The sequence below is a fragment of the Carassius auratus genome, unplaced genomic scaffold (assembly GCF_003368295.1).
Source record: "Carassius auratus strain Wakin unplaced genomic scaffold, ASM336829v1 scaf_tig00215163, whole genome shotgun sequence".
NCBI classification, from domain to species: Eukaryota; Metazoa; Chordata; class Actinopteri; order Cypriniformes; family Cyprinidae; genus Carassius; species Carassius auratus.
Window position 1 is genome coordinate 464,674 of NW_020527959.1, and position 26,634 is coordinate 491,307.

The 26,634-nt window shown below is 35.4% G+C and overlaps 1 protein-coding gene across 5 annotated transcripts; it reads left to right on the forward strand.

Moving 5' to 3' along the window:
* Positions 1-562: 562 nt before the first annotated feature.
* On the forward strand, positions 563-26,613 carry LOC113093829 (palmdelphin-like). 5 transcript variants are annotated; one of them, XM_026259404.1, is made up of 10 exons: positions 563-705; positions 806-824; positions 8,354-8,405; positions 8,596-8,676; positions 9,629-9,744; positions 11,930-12,044; positions 12,339-12,363; positions 12,472-12,591; positions 13,481-14,419; positions 16,222-16,615. In XM_026259404.1, the coding sequence occupies exons 1-10, from the start codon at positions 675-677 to the stop codon at positions 16,260-16,262; spliced, it is 1,539 nt and encodes a 512-aa protein (XP_026115189.1). In that variant the 5' UTR covers positions 563-674; the 3' UTR covers positions 16,263-16,615. The 5 variants fall into 5 exon arrangements, with proteins under 5 accessions (XP_026115189.1, XP_026115185.1, XP_026115184.1 ...); XM_026259399.1 differs by lacking the exons at positions 12,339-12,363; positions 12,472-12,591; positions 13,481-14,419; positions 16,222-16,615 and adding exons at positions 21,998-24,056; positions 24,203-24,291; positions 25,718-26,613 and having other exon boundaries at positions 589-705; XM_026259400.1 differs by lacking the exons at positions 806-824; positions 12,339-12,363; positions 12,472-12,591; positions 13,481-14,419; positions 16,222-16,615 and adding exons at positions 21,998-24,056; positions 24,203-24,291; positions 25,718-26,613 and having other exon boundaries at positions 569-705.
* The last annotated feature ends 21 nt before the right edge of the window (positions 26,614-26,634 follow it).

The window sequence follows — 26,634 nt, forward strand, 5'->3', positions numbered from 1 at the left end:
CAAAATGTCCATGATGTGCAAATAGTTAATGCATAAACTGTGCAAAATATGTTTTTACAATGATTTTTCTTCACAAAATGTGCCTAGTTTGAACATCTGCCATGAATGGAAACGGTTGTGTGCATATCACTACTGTGACATGAAAGTGTTAAGGAGGGATATAGAGAGAAAAAGATTAAATATTACTATCATAGCAGCAGAGTGTTCACTGTAAGACAACACACACACACGCACGCACGCACGCACACACACACACACACACACACACACACACACACACACACACACACTTAACAAACCCCTAGATAAAACCCAAGAGTGTTTGAGAACCCTTAGAGCTGTTTTTTGTTTAAACTAATTTTGGAGAGGAATAATTTAGGAAATTGTGTGTCAGCATGTTCGTCTAAGGGAAACAACAGCTGATCTATGTGTGTGTATGTGTGTGTGTGTGTGTGTGGGCACATTGTGTTGCAGCTGTACGTGGGCTAACACATGGCAGAGCAGCCCAGCTCTGACAGCCTGAGAGCGAGAGAGAGAGAGAGAGAGAGAGGGAGAGAGAGAGAGGATGAAAAGAAGGGAGGGGGGAGAAAGAGAGTGATAGCATGTAAGAAAGCGAGAGAATCGGAGAGTTAAAGAGAGAGAGAGAGATATCGAGAGGGGCAGCCTGCCAGTGAATGGTAACACAGGATCAACCCTCAGCCTACGGTAACTGCACTTGGACACACAAACACACACACACACTCCTTACACACACATGCAAACATGCTGGAATGAACGGACTGAATTCTTCTCATCTAACTAAAAGCATCAGCAGAAGATAAGCAGTGAGTATCGTTCCCTTCATTTTTAGTGTGTGTCTGTCTAAATATTGCCTGTTTAGTGTTATTCAGCTTAATAAAACCAAATAATCTGTCTAAATTGTAATTAGCTGCGTGTCACTTAAAATTCTGACAGTACTGGGAAGAGTTATGTTCGGTTAACCGGTTCGTTCAATGGTGTTGTACTTGAATGAAAGTAACTATGTTTTGTTGTGTGTCAGTGATTCTTAAGCTTTTAATTCCTTTAAGCCTGCTGCGTTTTTACCCGCCGTCCTGACTAGACGACAGGGGATCTGTAAAGCCGTTGTCAACTGATTTAATGGGGTCTGACTTTTAGACCCTCACTGTTGTTGTGCACCAGGAGGCTTATGGCGTCATTGAGATGGTATCACCCTCACCGGGGACACCCCTTCTCTCTCAGCTGACCGCACAGAGTGACAGGAAGTCTTGTAAAGGCTCGTACCTGTGAACGGTGCGCACATGGAAAACCACAAGAGAGGAGAGAAAGAGGCTGTGCTTCTCTCTTCCACCCACATACTGTATATGAATCAGACTGCATGTGATTATTCTAGCACACTGCTTCCATACACGTTTTACCTCTAAATCGTGTCTCATTTTATACATTCCGATTATAATGTGATTATAATGATCAGTCAACTGGTGATTACACTAAAATTAATTCTGATAGGTCGATCAGGACCCAAACATGAAGCGGAGTGGTTTATTTTGTGACGAAGACTGGTTGATTGTACATTTTTTGACTCATTATGAGGTTAATTACCATTTATTATTATTATTATTATTATAAGTAAATATAAAATATATTATTTTAGTTGAAATTATCTTATTATGTAAAAATAAAGAGACCAGTGTAAGATGAGAGAAAGCATGACTATGTAAACTCAAAAAAGTTTGTTTTTTAATATGGTTAACATAAGTGTTACTTAACACTTTTTAACATAAATGTAAGAAATTTCCACCAATCTGATTTGAGGCATTTTTAAATGGTGTACATATTAAAAAGATTGATCATGGAAATGAAACAGTTTAGTTGATGAAAAAATCCATGGTCACATAAAACCTGGTAATATTAGGGAATTAAAAAAATGTAATGAAAATAATAATCTTTAAAAGTAATACAATTATATCCACCATAGACATTACTATTACTTTTAAAGACATTCACTATTCAATAAAATTCTTGAAAAATTATTGAAAATTAATACTTTTTTTTTTACATCAGAAGTATCAATTGAATTTTTTTTTAAGTTGAAATGTAAAATTCATAAGCCATACAATTTCGCAAATGAATATTTTTTTTTAATCTAAATTTGAAATATCTTGAAAATATTGGTCTTTTTTTAAACACATTAGTAAAAAGCAACTAGCTGACTTTAACAAGACATTAAACAAATCTGTTTTGCATGTTCCAAAAAAAAAAAAAAAAAAAAGAAAGAAAATCGGTTACCTGGACTAGTCGATTTAAACTGTTATGGTCATTATACAAAATATTTGACAGCACAATATTGCAATCAGAATCAAATATTCCCGAGAGCCGTGTAATGCTTTTTATACTGCAGGGCTTTGATTTAGTTTCAGGTTTGTTGACCGCATTACATTCCATATCATTCTGCCACATTCTTTTTGAATTGTTACAAAGTTTTGAAATAGTAACAGCAGTTTGGGCTGTTTATAAGCAGAATTGATGGTGTAAGGAAGTAGTTTGTTACACGAACAAGTTTTAAGCTTGAGATAAACACATGTACTTGTGGTGTAAGCAAAATAATTGAATAATTGAAAACAAATGCATATCTCGGCTTTTATCTCAATTATTCATTAAATATAACACATTTGGCTGTCATTACTTGGGAATGCTTTGAAACAGGAAGTGGGCACATGAATTGTGTGGGATGCAGACCCCAGGGATTTGACTGTTAAACCGTTAGAGATTAGATTAGAGACTGGAGATTACTAGCTGTCTGTCAGACGTCGGTCATGTCGTATGAGGCAGTGAGGGAGCTTGTTTGATCAGTATTATCATGCACCGTCAAACCTTTGATCTCTCATCTGTCTGGCTGTGGCTGAGAGGCTGTTTGCTGTGATTACAGCAGGATTAGGATATTTTTTTGTTATTGCGTTACAGATTTTGAAGTTGTGGTGGTACTATGGTTCAGTGACGGTACTGATAAATACCATGGCAATACTTGTTTACTATATTAATTTGACTTGGCATTTAAATTGTACTGTGATGTACTGAATGTCATCATAGTATGTTTCATAGTATATTTTATGGTAATTCCATAATTATAAAATACCATGCATTTACCCTAGTTTTAGACATGGTAGTGGTACAGTGAATATCATGGATTTATTTGTAATGATGAATGCCATGTAAATACATGAGATCTATTAATTAATTTACATAGCATATACAGAGATCCCCTGGTCATAAAAACCTGGTAACATAATGGAAAATTACAAAGCAAGACGTTAAAATAAATTAAATGGTAAGTCAAAGAAATTTCTGAATATTTTTTTCCTCCTAAAATTGAAAAGTAAGATTATATCCACTATAGACATTTATAACTTTTAAAGATATTTTTAAGTTTACATGAATAAATAGAAAATCACACAAAAATGGATTAAAAACATCTATAAATGTAAAAGCCATGAAAATGAATAATATTAATTATATTTTAATAATTATATTTCATTATATATTAGAAATATACTGAATATAGTGAATGTTTTGTATGTTTAAAGGTAATAAATTCATATATTTAATTAATTAAATGTATAGAACATACTGTTCTATAAATGTTTTTTCTAAATGTAATGTGTAAAAAATAATATCTGAAAACCATAAAAAACATTTTGTTTGTTTTAAAATGAAAAAGGCATAAAAATCATTCATATCTGAAAGTCCAATTCAAATTGTACTTTTACATTTTAAAATTAATTCCCTTTTTCACTTATGCTCAAGATAGAAATGGCTAGAAATGATAGTACAATCTATATAAAACAACTGTTAAATGTATTATCATATTATTAGCAAAATCTGGGGAAATCACAGAAAATCTAAAGGCGGGAACACTTTATTTGTAGCAATATCCAAAATAAAAAACCCTTGTAAGGGTCACAATTATAGATTTTTCTTTTATGCAAAAAATAATAATAATAATTAGGATATTAAGTAAAGATCATGTTCCATGAAGATATTTTGTACATTTCCCACCGTAAATATATCTTGACTTTTTTATTTATTTTTTTTTTTTTGGTAATATGCATTGCCAAGAATTCATTTGGAGAACTTCATATATCATTTATCATATATCGTATCATATATATCATATCATATCATATATACTATCAGTACATTATCAGTATTGCCATCTCATACTATCACTATTTAAAAAAATGTTATAGTACTTTTTTTGGGTACCTCCTTGTGAGGATTGAGTCAGGCAATCAGAGAGATGGAAAGAGAAAAAGAGAGGAAGAAAGAAAGTGATTGCATAGTCTGAAGGAGGAGGAGGAGGAGGAGGAGAGGGGTAGATATCTTAACAGCTAGAATTACTAAAATTACTAATATACAATGATGTATTGCTGCTGGGTCTCAAACAGTCAAACATGAGGAGAGGTTTAGGGCCAGTGTTCGCCCATATCTCATCGTTCAGCCTGCACTGCCAGTCCAGCTGTGTGACAGACGCTATATTCTACTGCAGCGAGAACCGGCGTGGGCAGGACTAACCAGCATGACCTTCTCCTGTCTGTCGCCACACTGGGCGTCTTAACTCCCTCAGGCTGCTGGGATCTGAGCTGACTGAAGCAGAGAGGAATGATAATGCATCCGAATCCTGGATGCAGGAATTAAAGTTCCAGTTCTGTGGATCTGGAGTGCTTTGGGACAATAAACCGGGAGACTTTTATATGCAGAAGAATATGTGGGTGGTTGTCTGTGTGTTAATAATATCCTCCCACTCACAGGCATAATTTATTCAGATTTATTGCATAAATTAGCTCTACTCTGTGAGCATTTTTCAAACACTGCACTTATAAAATTAGTGTAAAATCTTGTTGTAGCATTCATTAAAAATGTACAATTGCAGTTTGAAGTCATTATAAAGCACAAAGAATTTACTTTATTGTTGTGCATGGCCGGAGGTGGTATTTTTAGAGTTGGGACAGCAGCAGGACAGAGAACGAGGTCAGATGAAATGCAGGTAAATGTCTTCTGAGGCAAGGAGCCGTTCCCTGACCTGCTCTGTAGAGACACAATACTACAGTAACTGTGACTGTGAGCTCCTTATTCTACTATGAATGAAACTAAAGCTCTCATCATAGATGGAGACAATTTTTTTTGTTTGTTTTGTGACTATAATGGATAAATCTAATATAATGGATGAGTCACACTACTTGCTCTCACTGGAAATTTCTTGTAGTACCATCCCTATAGTGTGGCGGTACTATGGATAGAAGAATGATATATCAGATAGAAATACTAATATACTTAATGGTGCAAAGTACACAACTAGTCAATTTTAGGCATTTCTAAGGATCTTAAGCAATGATCGAAATGCTTATTAAATTATTTAATGAATGAATAAAAATAACATTCACTGCTTTATTTTACATTACATACCATTTTTGTTATTATTATCATTATTATATTTGATTTTAGTGACTTTGAGTGCATATTTGTTAGCTTTGGTGGCATCTTTGCTAGTGTACTCCTAAAAGTTGACAAATGAAATTAATTTGTAGAAAAAATTATTTCAAATTCCCATACATTCATTTGTTGTTTTAATAGCTTTAATTACTTAATTTTGATTTAAAAAAGTAAAATATTAGTAATTATTAATAATAAAGAAATTTCCTGTTAATTAGTTATATTGTATATTAACATCAAAAAGGGGGGAAAAAAAACTTTGGGAGTGATTTTAATTATTATAAATAAATGTATAATTTCCATACACCACACATTTGTTGTTTTCAGTTTTATTACTGGTAAATAGTAGCCCAAAGAATAGTGTCTGTGTATGTTTATAGTTAAATAAATAAATAAATAAATAATAACTATGTTTTTGTGCATTAAGTGATTATGTCTCTGGTCATCCTAGTTTTATTAAAACTATTTGTTTGATTCTAAATACAGGCTACAATTTAATCCTAATGCTTATTTTTTTAAGTGCTAAATGGTATGTATGTGAAGACAGGGACATCTCTGAGTGCACATTCTCACAAAACCTGATGCACTAATGTCTGTAAGTGCATCTCTCTCTGCCATACACTACTTAAGCTGCACCTCATATTAGTAAAACATCTTGTTAAGTGTTGAGACATTTAAAGAGTTGAAGGGTCACTATCAGTGTGTGAACACCAGTGTCCTCAGGGGAAATGTCATTTTTGTTCGCTTGGTTGTAGATGTTTGTTAGGTGTACAGTTACTAACCACAGCAGATGGGTGCAATCTGAGCAGGCATTATTAGACTCAGGGCCGCCTGTACACATGGACCCTCATCTACGACAGGAACAGAACACAAGCTTGACATTTAACCAAAGGCCACACGTGACCGTGACCCTGTCCATGTTGCAATGGCCTCTCTGTTTAAACTCTTTAACTGGCAGACAAGGCACAAACCAGGAAATATAGATAGCAATAAAAAAGTTGATGTTTTTCAAAAGATATGAACTCTTGAAATCTTAATCTAAGGCTTTTTGCCCATATCTGTCAGCTTTCAAGCCTATATGTTAGTGTACACCTAAAATTTGACATTACATTGAAAAGTAAATTTATTTTATTTATTTTTTACTCAAATTTTGTATAAAGAAATGCAAAGGCAAATTGTGTTAATTAATAATAATAAATGAAAACATTAATTTATGGGAAATAATAAAATAAAATAAACAAAAATCGCCACAAATTTCCTGCTTCAATAGGAAATATGTCAACATGAGAGGAAAAACACCTTTGGGGTACAATCGTATATCACGTTTTTTTGTCTTTAGTTTTTTTGTTTTACATCATGTTCTATTCTTGGCCCCAGAGAGCTTTGTCACTGTCATGTTTCGTAACTGCATGTTGTAATTTGAACGCCATGCAACCTTGCAGCCCACCTGTGGCAGCAGAGGGTATATGTATTTATTTCTGTACAAAGGCGGATGAGGTCTGTCTTCAGCGGGCTATTCTTAACCCAGCAACATTTGCTCTGCAAGTCCAAATATTCGAGAAATGGCCTTGAATGAAATTCATGGGATATGACATCAATACTGCACTGGACAGACATACAAGCCAGTTATTTATAGAGCACTGTAATGTTTTGTCTGACTGTATTGAGCTTAATCTCTTAATAAATCAACTCAGCACTTGCTCTTCAAGCACCAGAGATTATTTAAAGATCAAGTTCACCCAAAAATGAAAATCCTGTTATTAATTACTCACCCTCATGTCATTTCAAACCCGTAAAACCTTTGTTCACCTTTGGAACACAAATTAAGATTTTTTTGATGAAATCCAAGAGCTTTCTGACCCTGCATAGACAGCAACATAATTACAATGTTCAAGGGCCAGAAAGGTAGTAAGGGCATCCATAAAATAGTCCATGTGACATCGATGGTTCAACTGTAATTATGAAGCTACGAGAATACTTTTTGCACTCATTTGCAATAGGGAAACCTGTTTGGAAAACATCAATAGTTGTGTTGGCGAATGCATGAATTATAATTTATTTAATAAATCGAAATACATTTCTTTGTAATTATTTGTGAACTTTACTAGCAATTTCTAAGTGAAAATTGTTTCAAAGTACATTTTTCCAGTTTGTTCGTAAACTTATAGCAGCTTTATCTGCTACGGACAAGTACTATTTTCTCCGGGAAATAAAAAAAATCATTGCATTTCCATTTGGTGCAACTATTTTTAATAAAATTACATATTTGATTTTTATCATTTGGTGCAGCAATTCCAGACTTCACTTTTAAATGTTTATATTTTTATAAATGACATCATGAAAACATGAAAAACCGTCAGCACTTAACCACTTCTGTTAGGCAGAAACTAAATGACCCCGGCTTGTTCTGTCTCTTTAACAGCGCAGCAATGTCAGGCTCTTTATCCATTATTTATTGACAAGAGACATTATGTTACACTGTCCCAGACAAAGCACTCCACGTGGATATATCTGACCCATGAAGTGTCAAAGAGTGACATGCCAGCTATGGCAGTAATGGTTAGCTAGCACATCATGGACACCATCAACCAACATGCACTAACACACGCTTCAATTTTTTATGTTCACATTTATCTTCAGGCAGAGAGATAGTGGGTGAAAGAGCCCCCAGCAGCACTTCCTTTCTTTCTTCCAGCTCTGACGCCCACCGGCAAAGTCACCCCCTACCAAAACTTCTCTCATGCCAGCCCACACTTGCCAATCACAGCTTGTTACCAACCTGTTCTTAGTCTACTAGACATTGACGTTGGGTTGTTAGCAAGAATAGGTTGTTTATACCTCTCTCTCTCGTTTCTTTCTACGTTAGGATCATGATGGATGAAGAAGTCCTGCTGCGAGAGAGACTACAGGCTATTACAGTGAGTATCAGCCTGTTAAAAATAATGCTGCAAAGCCTCTCTCTCAAATAGACTATTAGTTCTCTCTATAGCATGCTTGATTGTCTTAATAGCAAGACTAATTCCACAAATAGAAAAATAAACAAGGTGAAAGAAAAAAAGGTTTAGGATATTTCTTACTTTACATAATATAACTCTGATTTCTCAACAGGACAAGAGAAGAATTCGAGAGGAGATAGAAAAGAAACGAAGAAACATCGAAGAAGAGAAATTAAAACTACAATATCTAAAAGTATGTATTCTTATGAATAATAATAATAATAATCATTATATACTTATATTGTTTTATAATATTTATACACACACACGTATAAACATACAAAATAAAAAATATACATAAAAATTAAAAATATATATAAAAATAGATGGAACACTTTATATGAAGGTATTTATTTTTATATCATTATCATTTTAGGATAATAGTAAGATATTACACACACACACACACACACACACACACACACACACACAAACACACACACACATATATATATATATATATATATATATATATATATATATATATATATATATATATATATATATATATATATATATAATTGATTTAAATATAATGTAGAATAAAATAATAATATAATCCTATAGAAGGGATATATGAATGTATTTATTTATGTATATTTTTATCGTAATACAATAATATTATCTTATTTAATTAAATTACAAATATATTGTTTATAAATAATTTAGTTAAATATCATGTAGAATAAAATAATAGTATAATCTTATAGTAGGGATATATAGATTTATTTATTTGTATATAATATTTTTTCGTAATACTACAACATTATTATCTTATTAAAATTAAATTACAAATATATTGTTTATAAATTATTTATTTAAATTATACACACACACAAACTTTTAAAGAGATAAATGATATAATTATTATAACAATAAATTCAGATAAGTATTATTGAAATATTTTTAATAGAATAATAGATATTAGTAGATTCATATTTGAATAATTGAATGAATGTTTAAAAATACTGAAATATCTCATATTTTTCAATCATATCTCACAGATATCTATTGTATGCGGAATAAATGATTGCAACAGATGGTGTTTGCATTTCGTGTTTTTATTATATTAATTTACAACACTGTGATGTAAAACAAGTCAGTTGGCTTGATCCAAGATGCTATTGCTTTGTTTGAACAAATAGAAAAAAACTTTACGAGAACAGTGGCTGATGGACGGATTAAGCACCCAGGAATCTGTGGAAGCCCAGGCTGAAGAAAACCAACAGCAGACTACTCTCCTGCAGAGCAATATCGACAGGTACTCTCACATCTCACAAATGATATACTTGTTACTCTATCAGAAATGGTGTGCAGGGTTCACAGCTTCCTCTTGACTGAAAGAAGCAATTGGATTATTCTTATTTAACCACTGTGATGGGCTTTCAGTGTTAGCCAAGGGTTAGACAGACAGACCTCACTCACAGTATTACATAAACTGTCTACTTACACAACCCTCCTTGGCAGTGAGAGCCTGTCGACTTAACACAAGCTTTGTCTGAAAAAAAAAAAAAAAAACATTACGCAGGAGGTCATACCTTAAGCAGGAATGATGACCAACACAACAAAAGGACAAAATAAGCAAGGAAAAAACTTTTTCCACTAGAACCGCTCTCTTAAGCTCCCATGCATGGCCTGAGATACACACTCTCTGTCTGATTTCACCCTGTGGAGCTTTATTTAGATGATTATTTTAGAAGTTTGCTTTCAAGCAGTTGTTAAAATCGATTTCGGACTCAAATCTCTAAAGAGCTTTCTCTTGACAAATAGACTCCACAATACGAACGCTGCAGTTTAAACCAGGTGGATAAAGAGCAAAAAAAGCAATCTGAAGAGAATCACAATCATGGGACGGATGAAGACTTGTCATCTCCTCTAAGTTATCTTGACATATAGGTTCATGGCCCCAAACTAAACATAAATGAGGGAGATCATTCTGAAACTCTGAAACTAAACACTCAATTTTCTCTGTCATCGGCTTTCTGCACGTCATATGAAATGTTACTGAAAATTACACAAGGAGCTGCCATTGTTAGAGTGACTTTCACTTTTTTTTTCGTGACTTTGTTATTACGGCATACAATCAGTCAGCACATGGGTTGGAGATGTAAATTAGCTACCATTTATGTGATAATCTTGCTTTTTTATTATTATTTCTTTCCTAAATTCCTTATTTCCAATTCCTATTCAAGCAAATATTAAATGAAATAATGAACAATAACCAGACTCCAACATGTTGGTGTTGGTCTGAATCAGGATTTCTGGAAACTTTATCAATTCTAATTGTTTGCACACAATAAAATTAAAGGTATAGTTCACCCAAAAACTGTGTCATTATTTACTTAACTGTTCACCTCTAAACCTGTATAAACACACTTTCTTTTGTAAAACACAAAAAAAGATATTTTGAAAAATGTATTTTTGTCTTTACAATAAAAGTTGGTGGGATCCAGTGTTGGTTTACACCCATTTTACTTTCAGTGCATTTTATAAAAAATTATTCTACTGAAGAGTAAATAAAGTCATAAAGGCTTGGATCAACATGAGGGGGAGTAAATCGAGACAGTTGTTTCATTGTTTTATGCCTTTAAGTTAATAAAAAATATTTCCAATTAATTTCTTTTTTTTTTCTTTTTCTTTTTTTTTTTTGAGTGACAAGCTTTTATTTCGTGTTGACAAGCAGATTCCTGTTCTGCATGTACCTATTTTTTATTTTTTATTATACATAAGGTAAACATATAACACAACAACAGAACACACACACACACACACACACACACACACACTCACACAAAAACAGCAATGACAAATAATAATAGTAAATAGTATTTAAATAGAAATAGCATGTATAATAATAATGATAATAATATTTACTGGTGACGGTGATGTTGATATTGATAAAATCAATAATAACAATAATAAAAATAACAACATTTATATCAATAATTATTGTAGTAATAATGATAATAATAATAATAATAATAATAATAACAATAACAATACACACACGTGTGACATGCACCCACCACATACCACACCTCTCCTAGTTTTTTTTTTTTTTTGTGTGTCAGTGTGCTTTTTTTTTCTTCCTTCCCTTTCTTCTTTTTCCCCTCTTTTTTCCTTTTTCTTTTCTCTTTCTTTAACAGTTACTATTTGTATGTATGCCTAAACTAAGGTGGTGCATTAAAAAGAAGGTGAAGTGCTTTAAAATCAGCATTTGGTGCATTAAAATCATGTGTGGTATGTGTTAGATGTTGACTTGATTTGGTTATATTTTTTGATATTTTATATATCTATATCATTATTATCATCATCATTTCCTTTATCCAATTAATCCTTTCCAATTAATTTCTAGTATAAATATAACTAAGCTCAACTGTACAAAATGCAAAAATATTAATATGTATATAAATAAAGTACATACATACTTGTCTTCATCTTTCCAGAATAGAGCAGGAAATTGCAGTTCTGGAGACAAAAGAGCTGGAGCTTTCTGCAAAAGAGGAGATTCTTCTGAAACAACTGAAGGAGGTGGAGAGAACTCCAGAGGAAATCATCAAGGTACTGCTTGGGTAATCACTTTAACAGGCCTGGAGACTCCTTACCGCTTATTAAAACACCAAGCCACTTAAATTGAATCAGCTTTTGAGTTGGGAACGAGGGAAATTATTACAATGCAGCATGCTGTGAAGATGCCCCTCGGTTTCAAATTGACGTCAAGATAAAATTGTCTTGATGCCAGTTGGGATCGGTTTGCGTGATATGTGATCTGGTGTGTTTTGTACTGTATGAAACTTGGTTTCGTTCTTCTTATCTCTTCATCAAATCCACTTTTGGCACTGTATTTCCCTGCAGGAAGTAAACGCAAATATCCGGCCAGGTAAAGAAAATTCTTCCTTTTTTTTTTTTTTTTTTTGCTATATTGCTATTTGTACAACATTCTCTCCCATGACACTCCCTCAATAGATGTTCGCATTGCTTCTTGCAGAGCCAGTCCAATACATCTACACGGCCATACCTGATGTCCCAAAGTGCTTTACTCCCAAAACCAGGAGAAGAAATGTCACGCCAGCTAAACATGACAATGTTGAGGAACAAGAAAAAAAAGGTCCATCAAAGGCTTTTGTTTACAGCACCGACTATTAGCTGATCCAATGAGCAGCTGAAATATTGCACAAATACGTCAGGGTGTTTAGACCGTGCAAACATGTCATCAAACTGTCCACTTGTGTAATTATAGCAATTCAAGGTATCTAAATGCTGTTTTCATTTTTTAAAAAAGGAAAAAATATGTTATCCGTGACTGTAATTATGGGCATGGCATAGAATTATGAAACAGGCCCAATAATCAAAATATCACCAGCTGAACAGGATATTGTGTCCAGCAATACACTGCAAGATTATAGTTTTTTCTTTTTTAATTTAAGCAATAAGACACAAGAGGCCATGTGTTACAGTGTTTTTACCACAGGTAAGGGGTATTTTTAAGCATGTTTATTATAATAACTATAATTCAAGTAATATAATTAATTATTATATCACTATTTAATTGTAAATGACAGTAAAACTTTAATTTGAAGAAATCCTGTTCTTTTTAATTTCCTATTCATCAAAGAACCATTAAAAGTGCATGGTTTCCATAAAAATATTAAGCATGCAGCACAACTGTTTTCCACATTAATATTAATAAGAAATGTATCTTGAGCTCCAAATCAGTATTATAATGATTTCTGAGGTATCACATGACATTGAAGACTGGAGTAATGGTGCTGAAATGTTTTGTAAATTGTAATAATAATTCACAATATTAGTGTTTTTACTCTATGTTTCCAATAAATGCAGCCTTGGCAAATATATAGTAAGAAACATATTTTTTTGAGAAACATTTAAACATCTCAACATTTTTTTTATGCATTTATTCAAATTATGGATCCAATTTTTTTCTATTATTATTATTTCTTTATTTGGTTTGTGTTAAACAGTGTTATTTCTTTCAGCTACATACACCATGAAGATCAGTGTGCAAAAAGATCTCCGCACCGGTGAGAGTCACATCCTCTCCACAGACACTATCGCACCTCTGGATCTCAAACAGGAAGGCATCAAAGTCTATGATGATGGCCATAAATCTGTCTATGCTTTACCACCTGATGGACCGGACTCCCAGAGTGACATGAATGAGATGAGCCCTCTTGACGTAGAGGAACTTCTGATGAAAGCCTCAGAGAAGAAAGTCCCAGCAGATGTGGAATATCACGAACCAGTGTTTTCAAGCCCATTCAGTCGACCTACAAGCCCTCAGAGGACAGAAAGAGGCTACATCAGCCTTCATGGCCTTCAGATGCCCAACAAGAACCAGAGTCCCTTTCAGGCTGAGAACTTTACCAAACAAGAAGCTCTTTACCTTCCAACCACTAAAACAAACCAGAATTTGGGTACCAACCAACTGGCTCAAAATGGATCATATGATAATAGTGAATACAGCGGCATAACCTGGATGAGCCCTGCATCTTCTCCCGTACAAGAGTATGAGGAACAGCTTGGGATAACTCCAACGGCAGACTCCGGGCTGGGTTTTTTTGTACGGTATTCCCCTCTGAATCCACAGGAAGACTCTAGTCTCAACTTTGTGAGCTTCCTCCCTCCTGAGGTGGAATCTGGTGAACCTGTAACCATGATCTTCATGGGTTATCAGAATGCAGAATCTGATGAGGAAGATGAAGGAATCCAGGCTGAACTGGTAGTTATTAGTGATGATGATGATGATGAAGATCCCAAGGAAGCAACTTTGTCGTACCACCCTCTGGGCTACCACAGCAAGATCTTCAGACCCAACAGTACGGTGTACCGCTCTGAGATCAGGCCTGGTGCCATCAGAACCTCCAGCTCTGGAAGACAGATGCTTGGTAATGAAACCAAAGACCCAATAGAAAGAGGTACCATTCAAATAGTGAGACACTTTTATTTCTAATTCCATACTAACTTTTCTTAATTCCTTGCATTTCTTGGAGTTATTGGTAACCCTTTACAATAAGGTTCCATATGTTAACATTAAGGGATATTTCATCCAAAATGGAAAGTTCTGTTATTATTGAATGCCCGTTCACACCAAGAACGATAACTATATTAGTATCCACACCAATGCATAATAACTTTCAGCCGTTATGTCACATCTGCTGCTTTAAATGCTCAAGCTTAAATCAGGATGGACTTTGATTGGCTATCAATGATTTTATCATTCATGAGCTGGAGAAAAAAAAAGCAATTGGACTCCTCTATTCTCACAGAATTGGAACGATTATTAAACTTAATAGTTATTGTTACCATTATAGTTATCATCTTTGGTGTGAATGGGCCTTTACTCACCATTATTCACTATTATTTACTCAAAGGAAGATATTGTGAGAAATGTTTTAACAACTGAAGTCAGTTGGCTCCAGTGTTCTTTTATAGTGTTCCACGGGAGAAAGTCATAAAAGTTTTAAACTAAATGAGATTGAGTAGAATATGACAGCATTTTCATTTTTTTGGGTGGACTATCCCTTTAAAGCACCGGGTAACATGAACAACCACTTTCATACCTTTTATAAATCTTGGTGAAACGTTCTACTAATGGCACATAATTTTGAACATTTAAATTGTAAATTAACATCAGTTAATGTATTAAGGTTAAACATGAGTTACCAATAAACCATTGATACTGTAATTGCTTTATAAATGTCCTTTCTTCGTTCATGATACCTACAGTTATGTTTTAACTGATGTTGAACCATACTGTAACTTTAAAAAAAACAAAAAAACACATTACTAAAAATACTAGACTACAACTAAAATATCTGTCAGAGGAGTACTTAAGTGCACCTGTCTCCTCAAGTAAACTACTGCTGCTTTACTTCCACCTAGCGGTCCACTTCTCTTTATATTTTGTCAGGGTTTCATGTTTGAAGCATCCGCACTTGGAAGAATGCATGACATGCATGAAGTGGAACGTACTGCTTGTCTTATAACAACTGTCTTGTATGTTTAATAAAGTTAATAAATTTACACTTGACTCAACGTTTATAACTTGCTACTGTCGTACTTTTTAGTTAGTACATTGACTGTTTTTGGAGCAACACAACAAGATTTAGAACTGAAACTGTAAAAACTGTGGGAACACTGTTTCTACGGTATAAGCAGAGGCTATAGTTACCATAGTAAATGTGTGTAATGGCTGATAAAACATAATGGATTTCTTAGATATCTTTCAGAACCATTATACATTTTTTTAAACACCATTTTTATTTTGTTTCATTATTGGTTCAGCAGTTTCCAACAGAATAGTAATGTGAGATTTAGGGTATTTATGTCTTTTTTTTCCCCCATCCATCAGCTTTAATTGAGCACTTTGTCCTTGGTTGCTTTTAAGACATTGTGTCTGCTCAAGAGGTCTTTCATAACATCTGCTGAAGAGCGTGTTATGTAATAATACTTGCCTTGCATTAAGTAAGGCACAAAATTAATGCTTAAATCCACAATGTTCTGCATATTCATTTATTTTTGTTTTGTCATCCGCTGATTTTGGCATGCCAGTGCAGGATGAATGTGTTAACTGCAATCCCATCACCCTCTCTAATGACAGACCGCAGAAAATAAACATTTATTTAATGATTTTGATTGGCTTGAAATGAACTAACCAGCTGCATGCAGATTATTTAGGTGTGGTTAAACTGAAATATTCTAACTGTCCTCTCCACAGCGCTGCCAATCAAAATGTCTCAGCTAGGACAATACATGTAACCTCTACAAAAAAAGATTACTATTTCGACATCATGTATTGCCCGAGGAGGATGAAATGGACTGAGAGACTGATGAAAAAAAAAAAAAAAAAAACATGCTTATGGCATGAATCATATTTGAGTGCCAAAACAACATTTGTTTATTATTTCATTTTTGTACATAATGTTCTTCAGCTGACTGCTCTGTTCATTTATGTTGTTTGTTGGTAAAAGCAAGGAAAGAAAAAACTACTCCCTCCCAAAACTTGTCCTATGCAGAGGCAAATATGTGGTGACTTAAATGAATGCACCATTAAAACACTACAGATATCACTGTAAAAACTTTTTTAAAAAATAAAATCTGCTGTAATTATATATATTTTTAATTAGTGCTGTCACATTTTCAAGTAATTATATATATATATAATATATATTTTGATATAGCAAATTATATATTATATATATATATATATATATATATATATATATATATTTTAATATAGCAAAATTGCTAAATATATTAAGAAATGCACCAACCATAAGTTTAGAAATTTTAGAGAAAGAGAAAGCAGGAAATTAACTCAACTGGGTAAAAAAAAAAAAAAAAATACATTTAATTTAGGGTTTAACTTAAGATATTCTCTACAACAAGTTTTATTTAGGAAACAAGTTGCATTCTATTAAATAAACATTTTAATAATTTACACATTTTGGTTTTTTAGGTAAATTTGTCCTGCTTGGATATAAACAAGACAAAAATACAGATTAATAGTATTATTTTTTTACAGTCTAGTATTGAATGCTACAAATCAAAATTGGTTTAAAAGAAGTGACAAGTGTTTACAACTGCAATATTATTTCTGAGTCACTTAAACTTTGCCACTGTGTCAGTGCAGAGGGCAGGTATTTGAGAGGACAGTCATAAACCGTATTACGATAGTTTCTCTAATGATCAGAAACCCATTACATGGAACCTTGAGAATATGCTTGATTGACAGAAAGCTTTTAAGAAATTCCTTGTGCAACCGTGTGCGTGTGTTGGAGCGGCTGAGGCTGCTCAGCTATTGGCTGTTTCTGGTACATTCAGAGTAAGTCACAGTCTCTGTGGTTACAGAGAAGCAGAGCTTCAGCCAAGACAGATTCGCTGAGCACGTACCCTGTCCTCTCTCTGCGCGTATCACAACAAGGTAGGACACAGAGAACTTTATCAATAGTCAGACTTCTACTTTATGAAAATATATATAGTGTCAGGTGTCACACTGTTGGTTTTATATTGAGTTTGTGTTGGATTGCTGTTGTTAATTTTTTTCTGTGTTGCTGTAAAGAATGTAATATTATGGAGATGCTATGACAAATAGATGTTGGATTTGTGCTAATTTGGTCTAAAGACACTTGATTTTGTGTAAACAAGTGTGTGAGTGTGTGTACACTTGCATGGGGTGATAGGTTTCTATCTGCAGTTTGTATTTTTTTAGAGAGATTTAGGTTTTGCTTGCTCTTTCTACTGAAACATACTGTATTTTATATCCGACTTAATATTGTTGCATCATAGATGTGAAAAATAAGATCGAAAAAGTACTTGCATTGATATTTGGTATGTATGCTGTTAAATTTTTTATGAGCTGGCATAACAATTCATATCAATTAAACTCATTATTTTGGGCTTGTATTCATGAACGTCCTCTCTAATGTGACCCTGAAGCATGAAAATGTTGCCGTAGCTGTGAAACAACACGAGAAACGGAAGCGGTGACGGTTTAATTAATCCCAGGCTGCTTGCACAATCCTCAAGCACTTCAGAAAACGTGGAACACAAGATCTGAGATGTTGTCAGACAACATCAGCACTGGGCTTCTCAGGTGAATGTGTGTGGGCGGGTGTGTGAGTGTGTGTTGTAGAGTGTCCGCGTGGGTGAGTGGAGGCGTGTGTGTGTGTGTGTGCGCCTGGGGTAAATGTGAGACAGGGATGGATCCTCTTTGGAAATGATTACAGATGAGAACATCTCCTGCTCCATTTCACCCTCCCATTAATGCAGAGAAGAGTAGAGAGCTGCCACATGAACTGCTATTAATATGTCGGCAAAAATAGGGGTAACATTTTATGCATAAATGGATTAATAAAACCCACTATTCATTATACAGTAGCTTATAATACAACTTAAAATCTGGTATATTCCTTTATAAACTGAATCCACATTTAGAACCTGAAAATTCATTATAAGTTTCATATATTACTGTATAATGGATCATTCTCTTGATTAAATTGCATTCATATACGAAGAGAGAAAGAGAGAGAGAGAGATTTTGAATTGTAACTGTAACACTAAGTCTAAATGCCTCATATATTTTTTATTTATATAAAAAAATTACAATAGATACAATATATTATATATTTAGTATATATTTAATATTCCTTTTCATATATATATGTATATATATAAATATTCATTATTAATAATTATTCTCTTGCTGTGTTAAAACTACTTTTTACTTTTTACAAGCAACTTTGAAAAATAAATTCTCAAAAAGTACATGTAATTAATTTTTAATAGTCCTTTGTAAACAAAACAAACACCATTCAAGTAATTTTTCCATTCAAGCTGATAAATCTCTCAAAATTCTCCATTTTTTCTCATCTGAGAACGTTGCCTTTCCATGTCCAAGGGCTCAGTGCCAGTCACATATGTCTTAATGGCCACCTACGCTCTGGCCCCCCAGCACCTGTTACTCTGATGCTCTACGCAGGTTCTTATTTCATTCTGAATAGAACAACCTTGAGCCTAAAATGCTCCTTTTTAAATGGCCTGTGCTCACACAATGATGCACACAACTATTTGATACTGAATCAGTTCAGAATGTATATCTGGATTGTATTGATTAGTGATAGCTCCGCTTCCAAATGTTACATTCCCCATGACATTGATTCCTGGAACGAGTCATTTCAGGAAATCCATCAGAAAGTGACTCGTGACCTCATTGACAAGCCACTTATTGATCAGTAAGCCAAAACTGCAGCTGTTAGTGGAAATACGCTGAGTGACCAATCAGAGTTGAGCATTTGCAACAGGAAGATGGCCTGAGGTGCACTCATGCCAACATCAGTGACATCAGACCATCTCGCAATGACATTTTTTGCCAATAAGTCCCATATCAAGCCAAGTTCACTTCCTATCCATGCATCCGCAACATATTTACTAAAGCCCAGAGTGCTTGCGGGTTTCACTGAAAATATTTTCTTGGCAAGGTGGAGATGATCTCCTTCTGGCTCCTGTTTTAAAGCTCACAGTAGGTACTGGGACACACTGGTGCTGCCGCCTGCCTTCAATGCAAATGTTATTGTCACTGAATAATTTATGGACTACAGATTGTCAAGACACAAATGCTTAGACGGAGAGAGTGGGAGCATGTTTAAGTTTTCTCACAAGCTGAGCTGCTAGAGGAGGAGTCGTGTAGGGGGTATTGCCATGGTAGTCAACACTTTACCGCTTGTCATTTTCATGAGGCTATGACCTTTGTGTAGCTTGCCTGGGGTGAAATGGGCAGGCGCTGAAGTGGATGGTAATTTCACATAATTTTGACTGTTTTTAGTGGACGCATTAGCATGCCGCTTGAAAGATTGTGGACACTTTCACACAGTGGTGGTAATTATACCAAACAGAAATTAAGCAACAACTAGACGGCTAAAGTATTTTAACTCAAAGTGATATAAACAGCTTGTGAAATCTGTGAATGGTGCCTCAATTTGTGCATTTTGATTTCAGCAAAACTTCCATATTGCACTGATATCATGTTATGCTCAGCATGAAAGTGTGTAAATGTGTTTTTGATGTTCTGAGGGAAGAAAAAATCTCCTTTCTAATACCCATGGCAGCTGATTTAGTCTGTCAGAAAGAGTTTGAGCGTTAGATCACAAATCACTTGGCACTTGGCAGTTGGTGTGAATGAGATCAGAAAAATCCATGAAAACAAACCACGCTGCCACGATCAAACGCTCTGCAGTGGCGCATCAACAAGACTAGACAAATAACGACATGAAATGTGTGAATGATTGTTAATTCTCACATAACATGCCCTCTCAAAATGTATGGAAATTGAAAAGAAAAAAAAAATACCTGAGGTCAATGGGAGTCAATGAGGATGTTCAGTCAGAGATTATTCCCCCATCAAGGGATTCTCTTCTTCCTCTTCCTTTCCTGATCCAGAGCCTATGCTGATTAACTGCGGGACAAAAGTTTCATGCTCGATGAGAACAGCCAATTCTGCAGTCTTATATAATAAATCGACTTATTTCTGCCTACTATAACCCACTTTCGTGAAATGATTCAGCGCAATAGTAAACAGTTGCTTCCACTTCCTTCTTATAAACTGGAATAATCCCATAGAGGGTTGCATATATTGCACAAAGAAGCCATGGTTAATTTCAAATTCCTGCATGTAACGTTAAAAATACCTTTCACACTATGTGTTAAACAGATGTAAAAAGGTGCGATTTGGCAGACTCCGCTCAAAAGGTAAGAATTTCTATGCAGAATGAAACTAACACTTAACTAACCTGATTTTTTTTAAGTGCTGTGCAATTACAACATGGCGCCTTTCTATATTTGAGTCTCAACATTAGGGAAAAAACAGATGTTGCTTGACGTGTTTAGAAGTGCTTCTACTAAAAGTGTGACCCGTTTATTATTTTTAGTGTTAAACATACAAGTCTACTTCTCGAACGAATGACTAATGAGCCAGTTCATTTTAGAGAATCACAAAAATACAGCTCGACATGAAGCCCAATTCCAAACAATGCCATTGATTCATAAGAGTCTGATCTTTTGGTGAATCAAAACATGAAGTCCGGTCCCTCAGGAAGGGAGTCTTATTAGTCTGTTACTATAGTGATACTTTATGCAGCATATGAGTGATACAGAACAACTTGCAGCATCATCGCAATCTCACAAGAAGGCTACTACTAACCTTAACTGATACCATGTTTGTTGTAGGCCTACTATACACCTTTTTCTTGCCGTAAAAATGGGCGCGGCCATTTGTAAATTCAATGGATCTAGCTTCTGGTTTCGTTCGTGTCCAGTTATTTTTAGATGTACAATATTGTTTTGCTGCTTGATATTGAACATTGGTGGGATTACCATATTATTTTAATGTAATATCTTAATTATGAACACACTGGTTTGTAGTGCAAACAGTTTAATATTAACAGTTTACCATTTACTGTACATTGTTATTCTTCTTATTTTCTAGTGGTCAATTATCAAGAAGTCTCACCCATAGGCTTACTTCTGCGACGAAAAAGGTGGATATAGGCTACTGTAAGGCTTGGGAAACAATGTGCCACGTATTTAAAATTAACAACAGAATTGCATTTGTTCCTCAAATTAAAAAGAATTGTAAATGGAAACATTAAAGAACAAGAAATAAATTACTCAGCGTAGAATGCAATCGCACCATATATGCCACCATTTAAAAATCTTTTAGTGGTTTAAAAAGATTTGTGAGAGTTAGCAGTCAAGATTTTAAACTCAGAATATTGCTTTGAGCCACATCAGCTGAAGCTCAGGTAACCCCCTCGGAGTTAAAAATTAGCCCTAAAATAAGCCCTGAAAACTTTCTTGGAAATTATGTATTACATAAGATCTGTACTAAACATGAGTGGGTGCAAATTAGCTTTGATATGCTGTGAATGTTTTGGTGATTAGGGATATGAGATTTCTCTTGCTGCTTTTGAATTTCTTTGTCGTCTTTTCTTTTGCAGGGAGCTACAGCTGAGGCTGAAGAGGTGGATAGACTGGAAGAGATTGCAGGTTGTTCACATCCTGAGAATCCAGAGCATACAGAGCTGCAGTCCCTGTCTGAGCCTGTAACCATGGAGACAAGTGAAAAGTCCGGCACAGCAAACATAATTGACTGTGAAATGGAAGTCCTGGAGACTGAGTTACCGGATAGCAAGGACACAGGAAACAAAGATGAACATGTCTGTTATGATGCTGACGTTTTAGAGTCCATTAGTACAAAAGTTGTGGCTGAAATTTTAACAGGGTTACCTCCTACAGAGACCAAGGCTGATGATCTGGAAGAAGTTTGCAGTCCGAAAGAGGCGCTTGTCTTGGAGGACACTCGAGAAGAACTTTATCGTAATGAGTCAATTACTTCTTCAATGTCCGACACTCCGTCAAGTGCTGAGAGCGTGTATGAGAATGAAGCCATGCATAAGAGGCAGGATTCACTAAGACAGGAACCATTGGAGAACATTGCACCCCAACCAGATGTTGATGATGGAGATCTGTTAGACTCATTGGGTATAGACTTACAAGAAGCCATATTAGAAAGTTTTGGATGTGAGGATCCAGAAGAAACCATCCTTGCGCACTACATCCGAGAGGATGTTCTGTCAGATGTCTCCACAGAGTCTTGCCGTGACCCAGATGAATTAGAAGAGTGTCTTCAGGTCGAAATTGCTGCGCCGTCATCAGACAGTGAAACGGAGACAGAGAAATGGAGGAGCATCTTTTCTTCCTCAATAAATAAGGAAGATGATGATGACTACATTGACAGCCTTGAGCTTAGTGCACAAGAGCTCTTTATTCAAAAACCTGCACTAGAGAATTCTGAGGACGTTTTAAAGGAATCTGAAGAGCTGGAGGTTCCGGTGGGAGAAGTAGTGCTAGAACAACCAGAGAATGAGACAGTTTTACAACCGCAAGAAATCTCTTACGGTCCTTCCACACTGTTTCACGGCTTGTCCAAGATTTCCGAAGACGATGAGGAGCTTGGACGAGGCTCAGCAACCCACAAGAGCAATTCATTTGATTCTGTCAAATCCGATTCCAGCAAAAAGGTGCCGAAAGATTATTGTGTGATTCAGGAAATGAAAAGCGAGAACGTCAGCACAGAACATGTGGATTTCAAAGTTGCTCGCCAACAGTGGCTAGAGATCGAAGAGCAAACGAAAAATTTGACGAACCATCCAAGCACACCAACAACTCGATCTGGCACCTGCCAAGGTAGTCACAGTTTCATGTATACGCCAGTCCGCAACATCGAAAGGCCCAAGAAGGACCTTGAGAGCTTGTCGCTTTTAGAGGATTACACGAACACCCAGTTCAGCCCTTGCTCTGAGGATTCAGGTCTGGATGACTCTAGTTATAGATCACCGTTTGATGAATCAGAGACCCCAATTGAGAAGGAGATTCGCCTAACCATGGAGCGTGAGGAGAAGCTGAGGCGTGAGAGGGGAATGTCAAAATCATACTCCAGTGACTGTGTACAGATGAGGGTGAGAACTGCCAACTTAAATTCTGGAAAACTATGCCAAGAAGTCGAAGAGAAAAGGAAGATGTTTGAAGACCAGGATGATGACGAAAGGTTATCCAAGTATCTCAGCAACAAGATGCCTTCTTTCATCATTACCTCCTCACCAACCAAGAAACAAGACTTGAGCGCCAACAATGTTATCATTCTTGAGCCAGAACCTTTCCCTCCAAGTCCACGGCATGGAAAGATGGTGTCCTCCAAATCTGCTGACTGGAGACCTGAAGACACCCCTAATGTCATAATTTTGGAGACATCAAACCTCATCATTCGAAGTGCATCAGAGTTCAACTTGAATTCTGTCTCTGAGGAAACCCAGGAGAAGATGTTCCTCAACAACCCGTTTTTCAAGCTGCGGTCCAGGAGTACACTATCTCTAGTTGATGAGGAGATTAAGATGGTGAAGCAGCGAGAAGAGGAACTCAAGCGTCAAAGAGCCACTCTTTACTCTAAGGATCACTTCCTGATGTCTCCAAACCGTTTGGACAGCTCATTGTTTACAGGTAGTGCATGTTAACAGAGAAATAGACAATTGTTTTCATTCCATTGATCTGAAGTAATGACTACATCACTGAGACTGGAAACACATGCATGGCATAAGATGTTGACAGAAAATGATCTTCATTCTTGGTTGTAATTTTAATTTCAGATGATGTGCCAATTAAATGTAAATCATCCCCTTCATCTCCAATGAAAACATGCAGAATGGATAGTTCAGCTTTGTCATATGATCTTCAAGTAAGTATACAAAAACATACACTCACCTAAAGGATTATTAGGAACACCATACTAATACTGTGTTTGACCCCCTTTCGCCTTCAGAACTGACTTAATTCTATGTGGCATTGATTCAACAAGGTGCTGAAAGCATTCTTTAGAAATGTTGGCCCATGTTGATAGAACAGCATCTTGCAGTTGGTGGAGATTTATGGGATGCACATCCAGGGCACGAAGCTCCCATTCCACCACATCCCAAAGATGCTCTATTGGGTTGAGATCTGGTGACTGTGGGGGCCATTTTAGTACAGTGAACTCATTGTCATGTTCAAGAAACCAATTTGAAATGATTCGAGCTTTGTGACATGGTGCATTATCCTGCTAGAAGTAGCCATCAGAGGATGGGTACATGTTGGTCATAAAGGGATGGACATGGTCAGAAACAATGTTCAGGTAGGCCGTGGCATTTAAACGATGCCCAATTAGCACAAAGGGGCCTAAAGTGTGCCAAGAAAACATCCCCCACACAATTACACCACCATCACCACCAGACTGAATGGTGGTAACAAGACATGATGGATCCATGTTCTCATTCTGTTTACGCCAAATTCTGACTTTACCACTGGAATGTCTCAACAGAAATCGAGACTCATCAGACCAGGCAACATTTTTCCAGTCTTCAACTGTCCAATTTTGATGAGCTTGTGCAAATTGTAGCCTCTTTTTCCTATTTGTAGTGGAGATGATTGGTACCCGGTGGGGTCTTCTGCTATTGTAGCCCATCCGCCTCAAGGTTGTGCGTGTTGTGGCTTCACAAATGCTTTGCTGCATACCTCGGTTGTAAAGAGTGGTTATTTCAGTCAAAGTTGCTCTTCTATCAGCTTGAATCAGTCGGCCCGTTCTCCTCTGACCCGTAGCATCAACAAGGCATTTTTGCCCACAGGACTGCCGCATACTGGATGTATTTCCCTTTTCACACCATTCTCTGTAAACCCTAGAAATGGTTTTGCGTGAAAATCCCAGTAACTGAGCAGATTGTTGAAATACTCAGACCAGCCCGTCTGGCACCAACAACCATGCCACGCTTAAAATTGCTTAAATCACCTTTCTTTCCCATTCTGACATTCAGTTTGGAGTTCAGGAGATTGTCTTGACCACGACCACACCCCTAAATGCATTGAAGCAACTGCCATGTGATTGGTTGATTAGATAATTGCATTAATGAGAAATTGAACAGGTGTTCCTAATAATCCTTTAGGTGAGTGTATATGCAGTGTTACACTAAAAGTTGAATTTAGTTACAGTACATATCATATATACTATATGGAATTAAAATGATCTGTAACTAGAAAATAAAAAACTGTTTATATTAGGTAGCCGAGAGGTTGTAAAAATGTTTTCAAAGAGCAATTTTAAAATTAAATCACTTTCATTGTCCTCTCACTAGTTTCCTGAACCCTACACTGGAGGCCGACGTAAAAGTGCCATGGCACTGCGCTGGGAAGCAGGGGAGTTTGCGAACAATGAGTAAAAATGGACACTGATCATTTTGCAGCTGTTTTACGTAAGAAAATGTTCAATGCTTACACTCATCTGTTAATTGTGACAGCATATACACTTGCTACTGCTGCTTGTGTGACTTTGTTATTGATCCAGAAAAAAAATTGCATATGCCAAGATGCCTAAATGTTATTTGAATGTACCGTTTCATGCATATTCGGGATTCCTCTTTGACGAGGTATCTGGAGACTTATAAACCATATTTTTAGTGTTTTGTCTACGAAGGAGAATATGTACCGTATATTCATATTGTATTTTCTTGTTATGAAATGTTTGTATATCCCTAAACTATATGGAAATATGAAGCAGTATTACAGGGTTTTAGGATAAAATTTAAGTGAAGATTTATACAAAATCGATGCATTTTGCTAAAGATTACTGAAAACAGATCAATTTAGTATCTTTTGACAAAGGAATATTCTTTTTTTTTTTTTTTTTGAATTGATCTGAATTTGAACTTGTTCATAATACAGGACTACATTTCAGTACTTATTTCTTAAACTCATTATGAAAAGCTTAAATTTATTTAGTAATTATATTTTATCTTAGAAAATAATCTATTTAAAAATGACCTGTTTGGTGTCCCTTTGTTGTCCACAGATTATGTGCATATTAATGTCGAACTGCCATGCTTATAAAACACTATTGCTTGCTGAACTTTGAATCCATGTCAGTCTCAAGAAAATACTTGCTTTGCATACCGTTTGAATAATCATGTTCAAAATATGAATGAAAAAAATAAAATGTCAAATAAAGGCAGTTGTCTATTTATACTTAAACAGTTGATTATGTTGACGAGCAACC